Here is a 15,709-nt window from a genome sequence, read left to right as displayed (position 1 = left end):
ATTATTTAAAAGCGATTTGTAGTCCATTTTTATTTTCTAATTATTTATTTCTAGGCAAAATTTTGTGGCAATCGAGTCAAGATTGTGCAAATAATCCAAATAAAACAATTAACTCAAAATTTGTACTAACCTTCTGAAAAAAAATGATCAGTGTCACAATTACAAAAAAAATATGTTTAAGGTATCTGTATTTGACGTAAAATTGTTTTAGAATTTGAAATCTGTTGTCTTTTTTGTTCTACGAATCATAGTTTAGAAGATATTGGATGAAATATGATCGACTTTAATTTTTCTAATCTACCAACAACAAATAAAAAATAAAAAAAATTATAAATTGGTCTAAAACAATTGTAACCTTTTTTTATTGTTTAATTACGTTCCTGAACACACTTTTGGGACAATCGAGTCAAAATTGCGCAAATAATTTGGATAAAACAATTTGGTCAAAATTTTTACTTACAGACCTACCAACAAAAAATCATTATGGTCGCTATACCTAAATATTTTTGTCAAAGGTGTTTCTCTTAGACGTAGAATTGTCTGAGGATTCCAAATCTGTTTTCAATTTTGTTCTAAGGCTTGTAGTTTTAGAGATAATAAATAAAATATGGTCGAAATAAATTTTTCTAAGCGAGCAAAAATTAATAAAAAATAAAAAAAAATAAATTATTTAAAAGCGATTTGTGGTCCATTTTTATTTCCTAATTATTTATTTCTGGGCAAAATTTTGTGGCAATCGAGTCAAAATTGTGCAAATAATCCAAATAAAACAATTAGCTCCAAATTTGTACTAACCTTCTAAAAAAAAATGATCAGTGTCACAATTACAAAAAAAATTATGTCTAAGGTATCTGTATTTGCCGTAAAATTGTCCTAGAATTCCAAATCTGTTGTTTTTTTTGTTCTACGAATCATAGTTTAGAAGATATTGAATGAAATATGGTCGACTTTAATTTTTCCAATCTACCAACAACAAATAAAAAATAAAAAAAAATTATAAATTGGTCTAAACGAATTGTAACCCTTTTTTATTGTTTAATTACGTTCCTGAACACACTTTTGGGACAATCGAGCCAAAATTGCGCAAATAATTCGGATAAAACAATTTGGTAAAAATTTTTACTTACACACCAACCAATAAAAAATCATTACGGTCACTATACCTAAATATTTTTGTCAAAAGTATTTCTCTTAGACGTAGAATTGTCTGAGGATTCCAAATCTGTTTTCAATTTTGTTCTATGGCTTATAGTTTTAGAGATATTAAATAAAATATGGTCGAAATAAATTTTTCTAAGCGAGCAAAAATTAATAAAAAATAAAAAAAAATAAATTATTTAAAAGCGATTTATGGTCCATTTTTATTTCCTAATTATTTATTTGTGGGCAAAATTTTGTGGCAATCGAGTCAAAATTGTGCAAATAATCCAAATAAAACAATTAGCTCCAAATTTGTACTAACCTTCTAAAAAAAAATGATCAGTGTCACAATTACAAAAAAATTATGTCTAAGGTTTCTGTATTTGCCGTAAAATTGTCCTAGAATTCCAAATCTGTTGTCTTTTTTGTTCTACGAATCATAGTTTAGAAGATATTGAATGAAATATGGTCGACTTTAATTTTTCCAATCTACCAACAACAAATAAAAAATAAAAAAAATTATAAAACAATTGTAACCTTTTTTTATTGTTTAATTACGTCCTGAACACACTTTTGGGACAATCGAGTCAAAATTGCGCAAATAATTCGAATAAAACAATTTGGTCAAAATTTTTACTTACACACCAACCAATAAAAAATCATTACGGTCACTATACCTAAATATTTTTGTCAAAAGTATTTCTCTTAGACGTAGAATTGTCTGAGGATTCCAAATCTGTTTTCAATTTTGTTCTATGGCTTATAGTTTTAGAGATTTTAAATAAAATATGGTCGAAATAAATTTTTCTAAGCGAGCAAAAATTAATAAAAAATAAAAAAAAATATTTAAAAGCGATTTGTGGTCCATTTTTATTTCCTAATTATTTATTTCTGGGCAAAATTTTGTAGCAATCGAGTCAAAATTGTGCAAATAATCCAAATAAAACAATTAACTCCAAATTTGTACTAACCTAAAAAAAATGATCAGTGTCACAATTACAAAAAAATATGTAAATAATGAAAAAAAATAGAATAAAACAATTTGGTCAAAATTTTTACTTACAGACCTACCAATAAAAAATCATTACGGTCACTATACCTAAATATTTTTGCCAAAAGTGTTTCTCTTAGACGTAGAATTGTCTGAGGATTCAAAATCTGGTCATATTTTTGTTCCATGATTCGTAGTTTTGGAGATATTGAGTAAAATACGGCCGATTTTAATTTTTCCAATCTACCAATAATAGGCGTTTGTTTGGCTTCAAGTAGCTGACCTACCTCAATAACCACGTCCCAACTTTAACGCTTCAAATCCAAACAAAACATAAAAATATACTTGAGGGTGAATTAATTTCGACTCTCCCCAACTTTGGAGATAAACTCCCTGTCATTTGAAATATTCACAGCCCCCCGATTATATATCACCCCCATTAGAAGCGAAACGCGTGGGTGCGACAACTATCGCACTATCTCTTCCTTGAAATGAGTTATGACATGATTTACGTTCGAGACTCTCCACATTGAGAATCTCTATTTTTGCGTATTTCGTTCGGAGCGAAAAAAATGGTAATTTACATTCGAGTACCGACCTTTTCACCATTAATTAGCCACGTAATGTGAGGTGGCGGCCTGGCCGAAGCTGTGGTGCAATTTGCCTCTAATACCTCCCCTATTTCGTAAGTGCTCTTGTTGAAGGTTATTGTTGGGTCGCTGTCTTGCGGCTCTAGAAACATAAATTAATACAAATCATCCCCGAAACGGCGCAGAAAAAGTCAATACGGAATTCTCGTTTCATTAAAAGTTTCAATTCGAATTGAAAAGAGTATTAATATTCACGGAAATATTGAAAGTATCATTCTTATCGCTAAAAGAACAAAGTTAAATTAGCAAAGTTTAATTGCTTTTCTGCTTAATATTAAGCTCAGAGGTTGGCATTTAATACCTTGATTATACATTTTGCCACTGATTAGCATCGCGGAAGGCCATGTATTCGCGCGTCACGTGACGCGATGCGGCCATTTTTGCGTTACGACCCCGTAAAATTCATGTTATGGCCGATACAAAAAAATTTCTTTGTCACATAGCGGATACATAACTGGTAAATTCCCCCATGTGGGAGCGGTTGGCCGCACTGTAACTCACCTATAACCGTAAGCTCCTTGCTCTTGGAATCCTTAGTAAAAATCGGCGTTTCCATAGAGACCAGGCAGGAATATGATCCTGATGCTGAAAAATCTAATTTCGAGAGTTGGATTTGCATTTCGCTAGTGTTGGCTTTCTGTAACAACAAAACTTGCGGTTATTAAGACGGGGAGTTGTTTTATCGGCGCTGATTCACAAACGAATTTCGGATATCTTTCAAGTCGGCTCCCTTGAGTCTTCACGTAACGTCTGTTTGATTATACCGGTGACCGGATCAGAGGATTTCAGATTCGACGACAGACGAACTTACCGAAACCGAATATCTGATGAGACGGACGTTAAAGTGAATATTATTTGATGTATTCATAGCGGCACCACCGAATTATCTAATATTCATGCAAATTTTCGATGACAAGCTTTTGCTTTCGGAAATAATTGCAAGGAAAAAGGGTTACGATCCGACGTCTGACAAAAGTCCTAACAAGTGCTAATCAAACTAACCTAACAAGTTATAAGTAAAGTTTATGTAAAAAATTCGCCCGGCGCATCCACCAAAATTTACAATACTTACAAATTCTAATTAAAATATTTATTTTATTTAAACAATAATTAATATTGTTACTGTGCTACTATTGTAAGCAATACACCAATACTTAATAATTGTTTTTGTTATCAAATGTTTTAGGCCTAAAATAGTATATTAAAGTATAAGTAAATATTAAAATTTTTAAAACACGTGCGATTTTTAGAGCACGACGGTGTAGCCGGAGTGCTCGAAATAGAGCAAGTATATATTATTTTTTTCTTTTAAATAACGTAATGTGAGCTCAGTATACCTTTCGTTAATCATGGTCATTATAATAAAAAGTTAATAAACAGCTGCCATTTATCTTCACGTTTCTTGGGTTATTGATGTCATGCGGTGTTTTAAATAAGCAAAATAAATTACCAATAAAAAATAATATTATTTACGCTTTTTTAAGAGTTTAGTTACATACATTTTTTTTATTAATTTTGCCAACACCTAGGCTGAAATAGCACGTATGCAATTTGATGTAAATTGATGTTATTTTATCTTATTTCGCGCAATTTATTGTGTTTGTATAAGCTTTATTGGATTTATTGTACTTGATTTGTTCGTTTTTAAGCGAAATTTCTTCAAAAAAAGCCAGAAAACTATAAAAATTGCTCGAAATTTTAATATCTGTTTGAAGGAACGTTCTTAATTTCTTATTTTCTAAAAAATCACCCTGTATAATTATTTTTGGTTGGTGACAAATTTGAAATCTTACTTAACTTTGAAGTAATATAGCGTTTTTTCTGCTGTGTTATTATTGTATTATTTGTGTTCTTATTTATTAAAACATCTATTTCAATACTTTATTTGCGACATTGTAGCTTTTATAACAAATGTAACACAAATATAATTGACATTATATGAAACACTTATGCCTTTTTCACATAATTTACGACGTTGTGGATTGACAAAATAATAAAAAATGTAAGTTTAGTCCACAAAGAAACAGCTACGTATAAATACCCAAATGGTTTATTATTTATTTAAGAAATTAAATAATCAAAAAAAATTTTTTTTGTTGGCAAAAACACGTTTTTAAAAAACATTATTACATAAAAACTAAAAAGATGAGAAAAGTAGAATTTCCACTATTTTCAGAAGAAAATTTAAACTTAAAAGTAGTATTTAATTTAATTTAATTGCATTTTTATTTTTTATTTAATTGCAAAATAAACAGTATTAAAAACTACGTCCTATAAAAGAAGTGTTTTATTCACACTAGTTTTATATTGTAGCACATTTTTGAAACATCTAGCTTTTGCAAAAAAATATTTTTCTAACATTATAACGCTTTTTAAAATTGCTGTATTTACCTTTCAAAATTTACCTGTCTAAAAATTCACCAAGTTTTTTCCAAAATACTATCAGATAACCCTGAATTGAGCCAAAAACAGTCTTGTTTTTGACTATTTCGTGCAAAATATAACAGCCACGAACGATGATATTATGTTGAAATTTAAATATCTATTATCGTGCTTTAAATTATTTTCACTGAACATAAGTACTCATTTAGTAAAATATTATGAGTTACTGCACACTTTGAATAAAAGAATTCGAGGTTTCATCAAAAGATGAAATGTTATTACTCACCTTGGGATTTCTTGACGTTTTTCCCAACCTAAAGGTTAGTAATCGTCATATTACATTATTGGTTGTCAATAAAAATGTATACTTATTTTAAGTCTTCAAAAACCAAAAATTGCAATAATTAAGCATTTGCATTAATTTGTACATTACTATCTCGAATTATGGGGAAAAAAATCCCGGCGCCTCCACCAAATTTCACTTTTAATTGTTTTTCAAATTTTGATAGTTTACAGAACATTCAATTGCAGTGCAAAAGTGGGAAAAATTAGTTTAATTCTGAGCTAACAATTTTAATCCATTTTCCGTGCAAATCGCTCAAAAAACATTGATTCTTCAAAGTGAACAAGAACCGTAAAATATAGGTATTTTGTTTTTTTGCGTCTTAAGTTAAATTTTTGTTAGGCAAATTTTTTTTTCTTATCTTTATTTTGTTTATAGTTTATTTGGTTTTTATTTTATTTTCAGTGATTGGGTTGAAAATAAATAAATAAATTATAATTACTATTATTATTGGTAAAGAAATACTGCGTTGCCAAAAAAACAAGAAATTTTGATTGTTGGTTATTTTTTACAAGTGCCTCTGTGAACATCCGGCTTGAAAATTCGGTCTTGCCAAGTGAAACAGTCGTTTTGATCACTTTGTGCTCAAAGCGGTATCAAATTCAAGTGAAAAAATGTGATTATTTGCGCCTGTAAGCCCGCCGCCAGATGGCGCCCGCTCTTATCTGAAATCGCAGTAGGCCCCTGAAGCACAAAAATTGGGTCAAAAGTCAGAAAGAGAATTTAGATCAAAGCTGCCAACCCTCGCAAGCACTAAGATGCAATTTGGCCAACATTACGTCTTATCGACATAAAACCATATAATTTTTGAATATAACGATTCTCGTGTTCCTCGCGTTCGCTTGTAATTTTCTAATTTACGAAAACAATAAAGTTCGTTATGCAAAAAAGCCATTGTTCGAGTCCCGAACTACCAATTCGAATGAATTATCGTTCCTTCTGTCACAATTAGCTGCGGCCCATTCCAAGCGTAAAAAATCATCATCGGATGCGCGAAATTATTCATTGTCTTGAAACTTCGGCGTCTCAATTCATCGTTTGTGTTATTGCACCTTTCGTCATATGGTGTGCCAAGTTTGCGGCTTGTTAATCGCATTCGCGTCCCTCGAATAACACGTAAACTAATTAGTGAGGCGGGCGAAAAAACGCACAGTTGGAAATAATTAAACAATTCGGAAACTCGAGAGGATTCGGTGCTGCGTTTCGACTTGAGAGAGAAATAATTACGGCAAGATGCCGCAATTTGTATCATTAAAATGGTAATCGGTGCTCCCGAGGAGACTCTCGAGAAGAGTTTAAATAATGCCGCGATTTACGAAGGCACGTCGCAGATAGGTTCCACAGTTTAAATGCCGCAAGGGCAGTTACATCATCATTTTATGCGTACGAGACGAAGGTCCGACTTTTACCACACACACGCATGAATTCTGCACGAATTCCAACCCGGAAATTTTTCATAAACATTCAAAAACTACACCAGTCTTTAAATAAGAAATTGTTTCATATTCCTGCTTTAATAACACTACATATTACTGTAATTTTATAAACAATTATAGTTTACCTCCGATTTATAGTTTCAGAACGAGTGCTAAATGTTACAAAATGTTTAATGGATCGTGTAAACCAGGTTCTAGTCGTTTGTGTTACAAACAGGGCACAGTGGCTTTTATAATGAAAATGTGTTAAAGGATTGCACTCCCGATTTGAAGTCGAAATATTTTGTGTCGAAAATAATGTTACTTTTCCTTTTAAATTTTTTACAAAAGTCTTTCTTTTATAGAAAAAGTTACTCAACTTAATAAAGTTCTTTTTTACCGTTTTAACACGGTTCAAACCTGGAAACGCGATTATTAAATTAATTTATTTATTATAAAATTTATAAAATTTATTTATTTATTATGTATTTATATATTTTATATTTATTTATTAATTAATTTAATTAATAATAACACAAATATTTATTAATTAACTAATACAGGTAGGGTAAAGTTAACGTAATGTAATCTTAATAATGTATTTTATTTGTTTCTATTTTTCTATTTATTTCTTGTTCTACTTATAACAAAAAAATTGAAAAAAAATCTAAAGCCCCTTTTAGAGATGTTTACCAAATTATGCTATTTAATTTCACGCCTTCAAATAAATTTATGAGGTGTTGAAGTTTAAAATGGAAAATCGAAGTTTTTTAAATGGCGTAACAGAGAAAAAAGTGTTTCAGAATTGAAATAAAACAGAAACTAATGTGTTTTTAAATTAAACACCCTTTATTTTATTGGAGGTAGTTTTCAATAGTGTTTATTTTGATCTAAACTTGTAGTAACTGTTTTAGAAATAATTTAATTCTTTTTGACAAAAACACACTTTTTAAAACAATTTTACGTCAAAACGAAGAATCCGAGGAATATGCGACTTTCACCACTTGTATTCAGCTAATTTTGAAAACACTCTGTATACGTTAAAATACTTTTAGGTAAGACAAGCAATTAGAATGTTTTTTTAAAAAAAGATTTAAAAAAAATAACCCAACCATTTCAAAAATGATGTTATTTTTGTATTTTTGAAACATAGTTTTCGCAAAATTAAAAAAATCGCAAAACAGGATAAAAAATTTCATCAATATGTTTGGAGAGCTTTTTGTCTTAAAACGTAGTTATTTCGCTAAATGTAATCAAAAATTCTCCGAATTGTGTCGAAAATAATGTTACTTTTCTTTTTAGATTTTTTACAAAAGTCTTTCTTTTATAGAAAAAGTTACTCAACTTAATAAAGATTTTTTTTACCGTTTTAACACGGTTTAAACCTGGAAACGCGATTATTAAATTAATTTATACAGCGTGCTCAAAAACTGGCGCACCAACTCAATGGTGTGTGGTAGAGAACTGGTTACATATAAAGGTAAAAATAGTAAAAAAATTCTTTGTATTAAACTTATTGATAAACAACGGATTTTAGATAAATGATATGTGGCAACGTTGTCTAACAGTCATGATCGCAATAGAATTTGAGCAACAATAAAAATAAATTATTTTTGAAACGGTTTCCTAGGAAATAATTCCCAGTGTTGGCACATCTACACATTGTGATTTTTTGGATGAATTTATTTTTTTTTAAATTAAAAAAACTGCTAAAATCTCATAGTAAATTTAAAAATAATTATTCATCGTTTTGTTACGGAACGATTACCTGGTATGAAACATAAAAACATAAAAAAATACTGAAAACTAAAGAAGTTAACACAATAAGTTTGTAGCTCCAGATTTTTTAAAACATGACATTAGGAATTTTTTCAACATTTTTTCCGTAATCTGCACTTGCTTCTCAATAACGTACCACTGAGTTGGTGCGCCAGTTTTTGAGCACCCTGTATATTATAAAATTTATTTATTAATTAATTTAATTAATAATAACATAAATATTTATTAATTAACTAATATAGGTAAGGTAAAGTTAACGTAATGTAATCTTAATAATGTATTTTATTTGTTTCTATTTTTCTAGTTATTTCTTGTTTTGCTTATAACAAAAAAATTGAAAAAAAATCTAAAGCCCGTTTTAAAAATGTTTACCTAATTATGCTTTTTAATTTCATGCCTTCAAATAAATTTATGAGGTGTTGAAGTTTAAAATGGAAAATCGAAGTTTTTTAAATGGCGTAACAGAGAAAAAAGTGTTTCAGAATTGAAATAAAACATAAACTTATGTGTTTTTAAATGAAACACCTTTCATTTTATTGGAGGTAGTTTTCAATACTGTTATTTTGATCTAAACTTGTAGTAACTGTTTTAGAAATAATTTAATTCTTTTTGACAAAAACACGCTTTTTAAAAAAATATTACGTCAAAACGAAGAATCCGAGGAATACGGGACTTTCACCACTCTAAAGGGAAAAGTTCAAACTCAAATTTGTTTAGCGCATTGCAATTAAAAATGTAGAAAAAATAAGAAATTTGTTAATATTACACCATATTTTTTGTTTTAGCTTTTCAGATTTTTAAATTCTTATTGTTAAATGCCTAAAGTTAATAACAAAAATAATATGAATGAGCACTATGTTATTACTACTAAACAGCACTTTAACCACCACAAATCATTAGTGGGACTTTATACGGGTATTTAAAGATTTGCCATAAATATAAAAATTTTAGTTATTTGAGTGTAACAAATGACGAATAATGGCATAAAGATAACATGAGAGTTATTGTCAGTGCTGGAAATGTTATCTGTCGACTACTAAAAGAATAGTAGTTTTTTATATTTAAAGTTAAATTTCTCTTATTACAATTAATCATTAAGGGACACTTAAAAGTTTTTAGAGAGACAATTTAAAGGTCTTTTAGATGCAAAAATAAAGAAAGGATGTTCCATTTAAATTTTTTCGTGATATAGCTTGAAAAAATCATCTTCTTATAAATAAAAATTACATCTTTTGAGTATAAATTTTTTTCTTAAAGTAGGAATATTCTGCAACAGGTAAATTTTTAATTACAGAGAAACATTTTCCCATATATAATTTTTAAGTTATTCAACTTGTAAGAATCATTTCCATTGTAGTGAGTTAGACATTATATCTTTGGAATTAAATTTTTTTCTTTAAGGTAGTGGAAGTCCTTTTCTTAGGATTCTTATTTTTTATGTATTTTTTAAACGTGTATTCAGCTAATTTTGAAAACACTCTGTATACGTTAAAATACTTTTAGGTAAGACAAGGAATTGGAAGATTAATTTTCTAACATTTAAAGTATAAAGTTTCACTTTGTAAAGGTATTTTCTAAATTGACGTGTTTTTTTAATTATCATTTGTAAACTCTCAATCTTAAAATATATAACAAATTATATCTTTCATCTTATGTATATGTATCATCCTATGTATATTTTTTTTAAGTGACAGTTTATTCTGTGTTTTAATTTTTTCTATTTTAGTTTTTCAGTTCTTTTGCTTTTTAGTCTGTTAGTTTAGGTATTGATTTTTTATTTAGAATGTAGTTGTTTTACTTTATTAGTGTTTCTTTTTTACAGTTATACAGGGTGTTTATTTTTCGAGCTCCACCATGGAAATCTCAGTTATTTTAAAAGATACGAGGTCAGTTAAATTAAGACAAAATGGCGCATTTTTACGCTGAAGAATTATCTGAAAGAAAATTTGACGTGTCATTTTTAGTTTTTGAATTATTGGAAAAAACTGAAATTTGTAATTTTCGTTTTTAATTTCTCAAGCGGAAACCAAAATAACTAGACGTTTTCAACTTGGGCATTCTTCAGGCACTTTTTTACAAAGAATCTAAATCTATCATCGTATTTTCCAAGGCGTACTTGATGTCAGAGTTACAATACTGAACTTTGTTTTTTTTATGGAAGCCATATTGGCTTGTATTTTTAAAAAATGTTTTCGTTTCTGATTAAAACGATGTATCACATCATATGACTGAATCTTACATGCTGATCAAAATAGAGAAAAATGCATTGTTGCGAAGAGTGCTTTGGAAAAAACGCCAACAATTTTGTTTTTAAACAAACTAGATTTTGGAGGTTTAATTTAATTCGCAAAATAAAACTAGACCAAGTTTTAAAAATTCTACTATTTAAAAGAACTGTCAAAATCCAATTTGTTAAACAAAATTTTTGACGTTTTTTTTCAAAGCAATCTTGACAAAAACGCTTTTTTCTTAATTTTAATCACTATGTAAATTTTAAACATATCATGTGATATATCATTGTAATCACAAACAAAAAGGCTTTTCAAAAACACAACTGTCAAATATGGTGCCCATAAGAAAAACCAAAGTTGAGTGTTGTAACTTTAACATCAAGAACGCCTTGAAAAAGACAATAACAGATTTAGCTTTCTTGTAAAAAAGTGCTTAAAGAATGTTCTACTTAAAAACGTCTAGTTCTTTTGGTTTTCGCTTAAAAAAATAAAAAAGAAAATTACAAATGTTTATTTTTTTTCTAAAAATGACACATCAAATTTTCATTCAGATAATAATTCAGCATAAAAGTGCGCAACTTTGCCCTAATTTAACCTACCTCGTATATCTTATAATAACTGAAATCCTCATGGTAGAGCTCGAAAAATGGTCAAAAATTCAACTTGTAAGAATCATTTCCATTGTAGTGAGTTAGACATTATATCTTTGGAATTAAATTTTTTTCTTTAAGGTAGTGGAAGTCCTTTTTTTAGGATTCTTATTTTTTATGTATTTTTTAAACGTGTATTCAGCTAATTTTGAAAACACTCTGTATACGTTAAAATACTTTTAGGTAAGACAAGGAATTGGAAGATTAATTTTCTAACATTTAAAGTTTAAAGTTTCACTTTGTAAAGGTAATTTCTAAATTGACGTGTTTTTTTAATTATCATTTGTAAACTCTCAATCTTAAAATATATAACAAATTATATCTTTCATCTTATGTATATGTATCATCTTATGTATATTTTTTTTAAGTGACAGTTTGGGAACACTGAACATATAACATTTTTTGGAAATTAACCCTGTAGCCGAAATTTCCTGAAGTGAGCGGTCATTATCGCCCAAATGAGCGCTTCAGCAGGTGTTTGAACCAGAGAATAAATTAACCTTGTTTCCGATAAAATTAGCTTTATTTGCGCCTTGGTTGTTTGCGTTTGGCTTGATCCTCTGGGTAAATATCAGCTCGCAAATATAAATATATAAATAAATAAATATCCGGATCGATAAAACGATGACAATTCCGGTGGGCGTGCGTTTTAGCATCAAGTTTGCCAACTTCTCGTTCGTGCAAATGTTGAACAAGCAACAGTTAATAAGTAATAAACCGAGAAAGGGTAGATAAGTAAGTTATATCATGAATAATTCATTCATCGAAAATAGCCTAAAGTTGTTGTGCACGTTGCGTGGCTCCACTTGTGTGTTTTTTTCCTCTAATTGTGAGAGTGTTATTGTGTGCTGGGTCTTGAGGCGGCTTTGTTCCGACGTGCGAATAATTGCACAAGTGTATTATGCTCACTTTTTCGCCCCTAATTAATTTTTTCCTGACTTGTTGTACGATCGGGTGGGAAGGTGCAGGTGCGCTTCGAATCCACTTAATTGAATACAAATTTCGAATATCTGTCTATAATGTTGTGAACACAAGAAACGAACTCATTAGCATTCAGTTTTGGGTAAATACGAGCTAATAAAAAATCGTGAACCAGGGCGTGAATTCAATTATTAATGAGCTTCACTTGTCGCCGAATCCTGTCTCATCGATACATTATAACGCTTTCAATCTTTCTTAATTATGGGATACAACGGAACTTAAGCTCGAGTGCTCGAACTAATTCGATTACAAATTTTACCTCTAAATAATTATAGAGATATCGATTTGCTCGCTGCCAACTTTGCGTCTCGTTATTCCACGTAAGAGGAATAGTTTCACACTTTTTTTTCGTTTTGGGCTATTAGTTATTAAATAACGAGAATAATTGAGAAACTTTGTAATAATAGGGAAAATAGTTTCTGTAAATAAGATAGATGCGGTCGAATTATTTATTAAATAACGGAAATAATTGAATTTAAAACTTCAAAAACGACGGGTGATTGATACATTGGTCCAGTGATCCGAACTGACGTTCGCGTCGATAAATTTCAGGGCCCCTCATAAAATGTTTAATCAATGAGCCAACCTTTTTAATCAATTCAACAAAACTGGGCAGTGTCAGACATTTGTCTGCAGCAAATTGTGTGATCTGTAGAGACCGCATTTTAGGAAAATAACTCGTCCTAACACTAATTCACAATTTTTAAGAGCTTTTTTGAAACTCTAAATAAGTTTGTTAAAAAAGTGAATTTTTATTTTTTTTTATTCATTTTAAATTTCTAAACTGACTTATTGTATCCTTAATGTGTTTTAAATATTCTGAACTTTAAACTAAAAATAGAATATATGTTTATTTATTTTTTATTAGAATTAAACTTAAAAATAATACATCATATTTTTTAATTTGATAGTTTTTATTTTACAACTGAATGTTTTTTGTTTCTCAGGCTTCTAGTTTTTTAATCTCATAGTGTCTTAGTGTTGCAATCGCACAGTTTAAAAGTTTTTAATATTTCAGCTTTTTGGATTCTTCATTATTTCATATTTCGTATTAACTCCTAAATTTTTAGTTTTTTGGGGTTTTCCAATTTTATAACATCAGTTTTCCATTTACTTAAAATTGGTTTATAGAAGCGTCATTAACTTTTAACAACGAATTAAATTTTAACAAAGCTTTTTATAAACCAGTCCTTAATGTCCTAACTTTGTAGTTTTAGAGTTTTTTAATTTATCATTCTTTCAGTCACTAAGTTCTACAGCATTTTAATCCGTTTTTTAATTTTTTCTATTTTAGTTTTTCAGTTCTTTAGCTTTTTAGTCTATTAGTTTAGGTATTGATTTTTTATTTAGAATATAGTTGTTTTACTTTATTAGTGTTTTTTTTACAGTTATACAGGGTGTTTGATTTTCGAGCTCCACCATAGAAGTCTCAGTTATTTTAAAAGATACGAGGTCAGTTAAATTAGGACAAAATTGCGCATTTTTACGCTGAAGAATTATCTGAAAGAAAATTTGACGTGTCATTTTTAGTTTTTGAATTATTGGAAATAAACTGAAATTTGAAATTTTCGTTTTTAATTTCTCAAGCGGAAACCAAAATAACTAGACGTTTTCAACTTAAGCATTCTTCAGGCACTTTTTTACAAAGAATCTGAATCTATCATCGTATTTTCCAAGGCGTACTTGATGTCAGAGTTACAATACTTAACTTTGTTTTTTTTATGGAAGCCATATTTGCTTATTGTATTTTTAAAAAATGTTTTCGTTTCTGATTAGAACGATGTATCACATCATATGACTGAATCTTACATGCTGATCAAAATAGAGAAAAAAGCATTGTTGCGAAGAGTGCTTTGGAAAAAACGCCAACAATTTTGTTTTTAAACAAACTAGATTTTGGAGGTTTAATTTAATTCGCAAAATAAAACTAGACCAAGTTTTAAAAATTCTACTATTTAAAAGAACTGTCAAAATCCAATTTGTTAAACAAAATTTTTGACGTTTTTTTTCAAAGCAATCTTGACAAAAACGCTTTTTTCTTAATTTTAATGACTATGTAAATTTTAAACATATCATGTGATATATCATTGTAATCACAAACAAAAAGGCTTTTCAAAAATACAATTGTCAAATATGGTGCCCATAAGAAAAACCAAAGTTGAGTGTTGTAACTTTAACATCAAGAACGCCTTGAAAAAGACAATAACAGATTTAGCTTTCTTGTAAAAAAGTGCTTAAAGAATGTCCTACTTAAAAACGTCTAGTTCTTTTGGTTTTCGCTTAAAAAAATAAAAAAGAAAATTACAAATGTTTATTTTTTTTTCTAAAAATGACACATCAAATTTTCATTCAGATAATAATTCAGCATAAACGTGCGCAACTTTGCCCTAATTTAACCTACCTCGTATATCTTATAATAACTGAAATCCTCATGGTAGAGCTCGAAAAATGGTCACCCTGTATAGTTTTTACAGTTTCTCAGTTTTTCAGTTAGTTTTTCGAAATTTCAATCTCACAATTTTTTTAATTTATTTGTTCCAGATTTTTTGTTTTTCAGCATTAAAGTTACTTACCTTATCAGAGACAAATTACACAAAAAATACTGTGAGTTCATTTCGCCGAAGTTTTGTTTATAATATCTACTTATGCTACAATAAAGTTCGTCTGACGACATTAAAAAATTCTAAAATCAGCAATTTTAAACACAAATACAAAATGTTTCTCATAAAATGAATTTTCTGTTTTTCTTATTTCCTTATTTTTCCTCTCTATAATTTTGTTACATGGAATTATATATTTTTTTATTTTTCTTCAATCACATTGTTATTTTTTTTTATATTTCTCATTTATGTCTGGACCAAAACCTTGTTTAGCTTTACAATTTTTTGATTCAATTTGTGGTAGAAACAACTTGTAGAAAATTTTAATTTTGTTTTCGTATTTTTTTAGTTTTCTTCTTCTTCTTCTTTTTTGTCTCCTTCTTCATATTATTATTGTTATTTTCTAGCTATCTTAGAAACAGAAAAATTCTTCCAGAAAAACAAACTAATGTTACAACAGCAAATTTAAAATAATTATTTAAGTTCAACAACTAATTTTTTTGTTATTTGTTATTGTTATTGCAGTAAAAATTAAGTTTTAATTTTA

At 28.7% G+C, this 15,709-nt stretch overlaps 1 protein-coding gene across 5 annotated transcripts in view; it reads right to left on the bottom strand.

The window, feature by feature from the left end:
• LOC103313947 (uncharacterized) overlaps positions 1-15,709 on the bottom strand; it is a 102,823-nt gene that overhangs the window by 5,728 nt on the left and 81,386 nt on the right. For all 5 annotated transcript variants that reach the window (XM_064357334.1, XM_008198561.3, XM_064357333.1 and 2 more), the window contains exons 4-5: positions 3,283-3,418; positions 2,730-2,863 (exon numbers count right to left, since the gene is read on the bottom strand). In XM_064357334.1, the coding sequence (XP_064213404.1) occupies positions 2,730-2,863; positions 3,283-3,418 (270 nt within the window). The remainder of the gene's footprint in view (positions 1-2,729; positions 2,864-3,282; positions 3,419-15,709) is intronic.

This window comes from Tribolium castaneum, chromosome 6 (genome assembly GCF_031307605.1).
Source record: "Tribolium castaneum strain GA2 chromosome 6, icTriCast1.1, whole genome shotgun sequence".
In the NCBI taxonomy this organism is placed as follows: domain Eukaryota; kingdom Metazoa; phylum Arthropoda; class Insecta; order Coleoptera; family Tenebrionidae; genus Tribolium; species Tribolium castaneum.
This window is presented reverse-complemented; position numbering and strand designations above follow the sequence as displayed.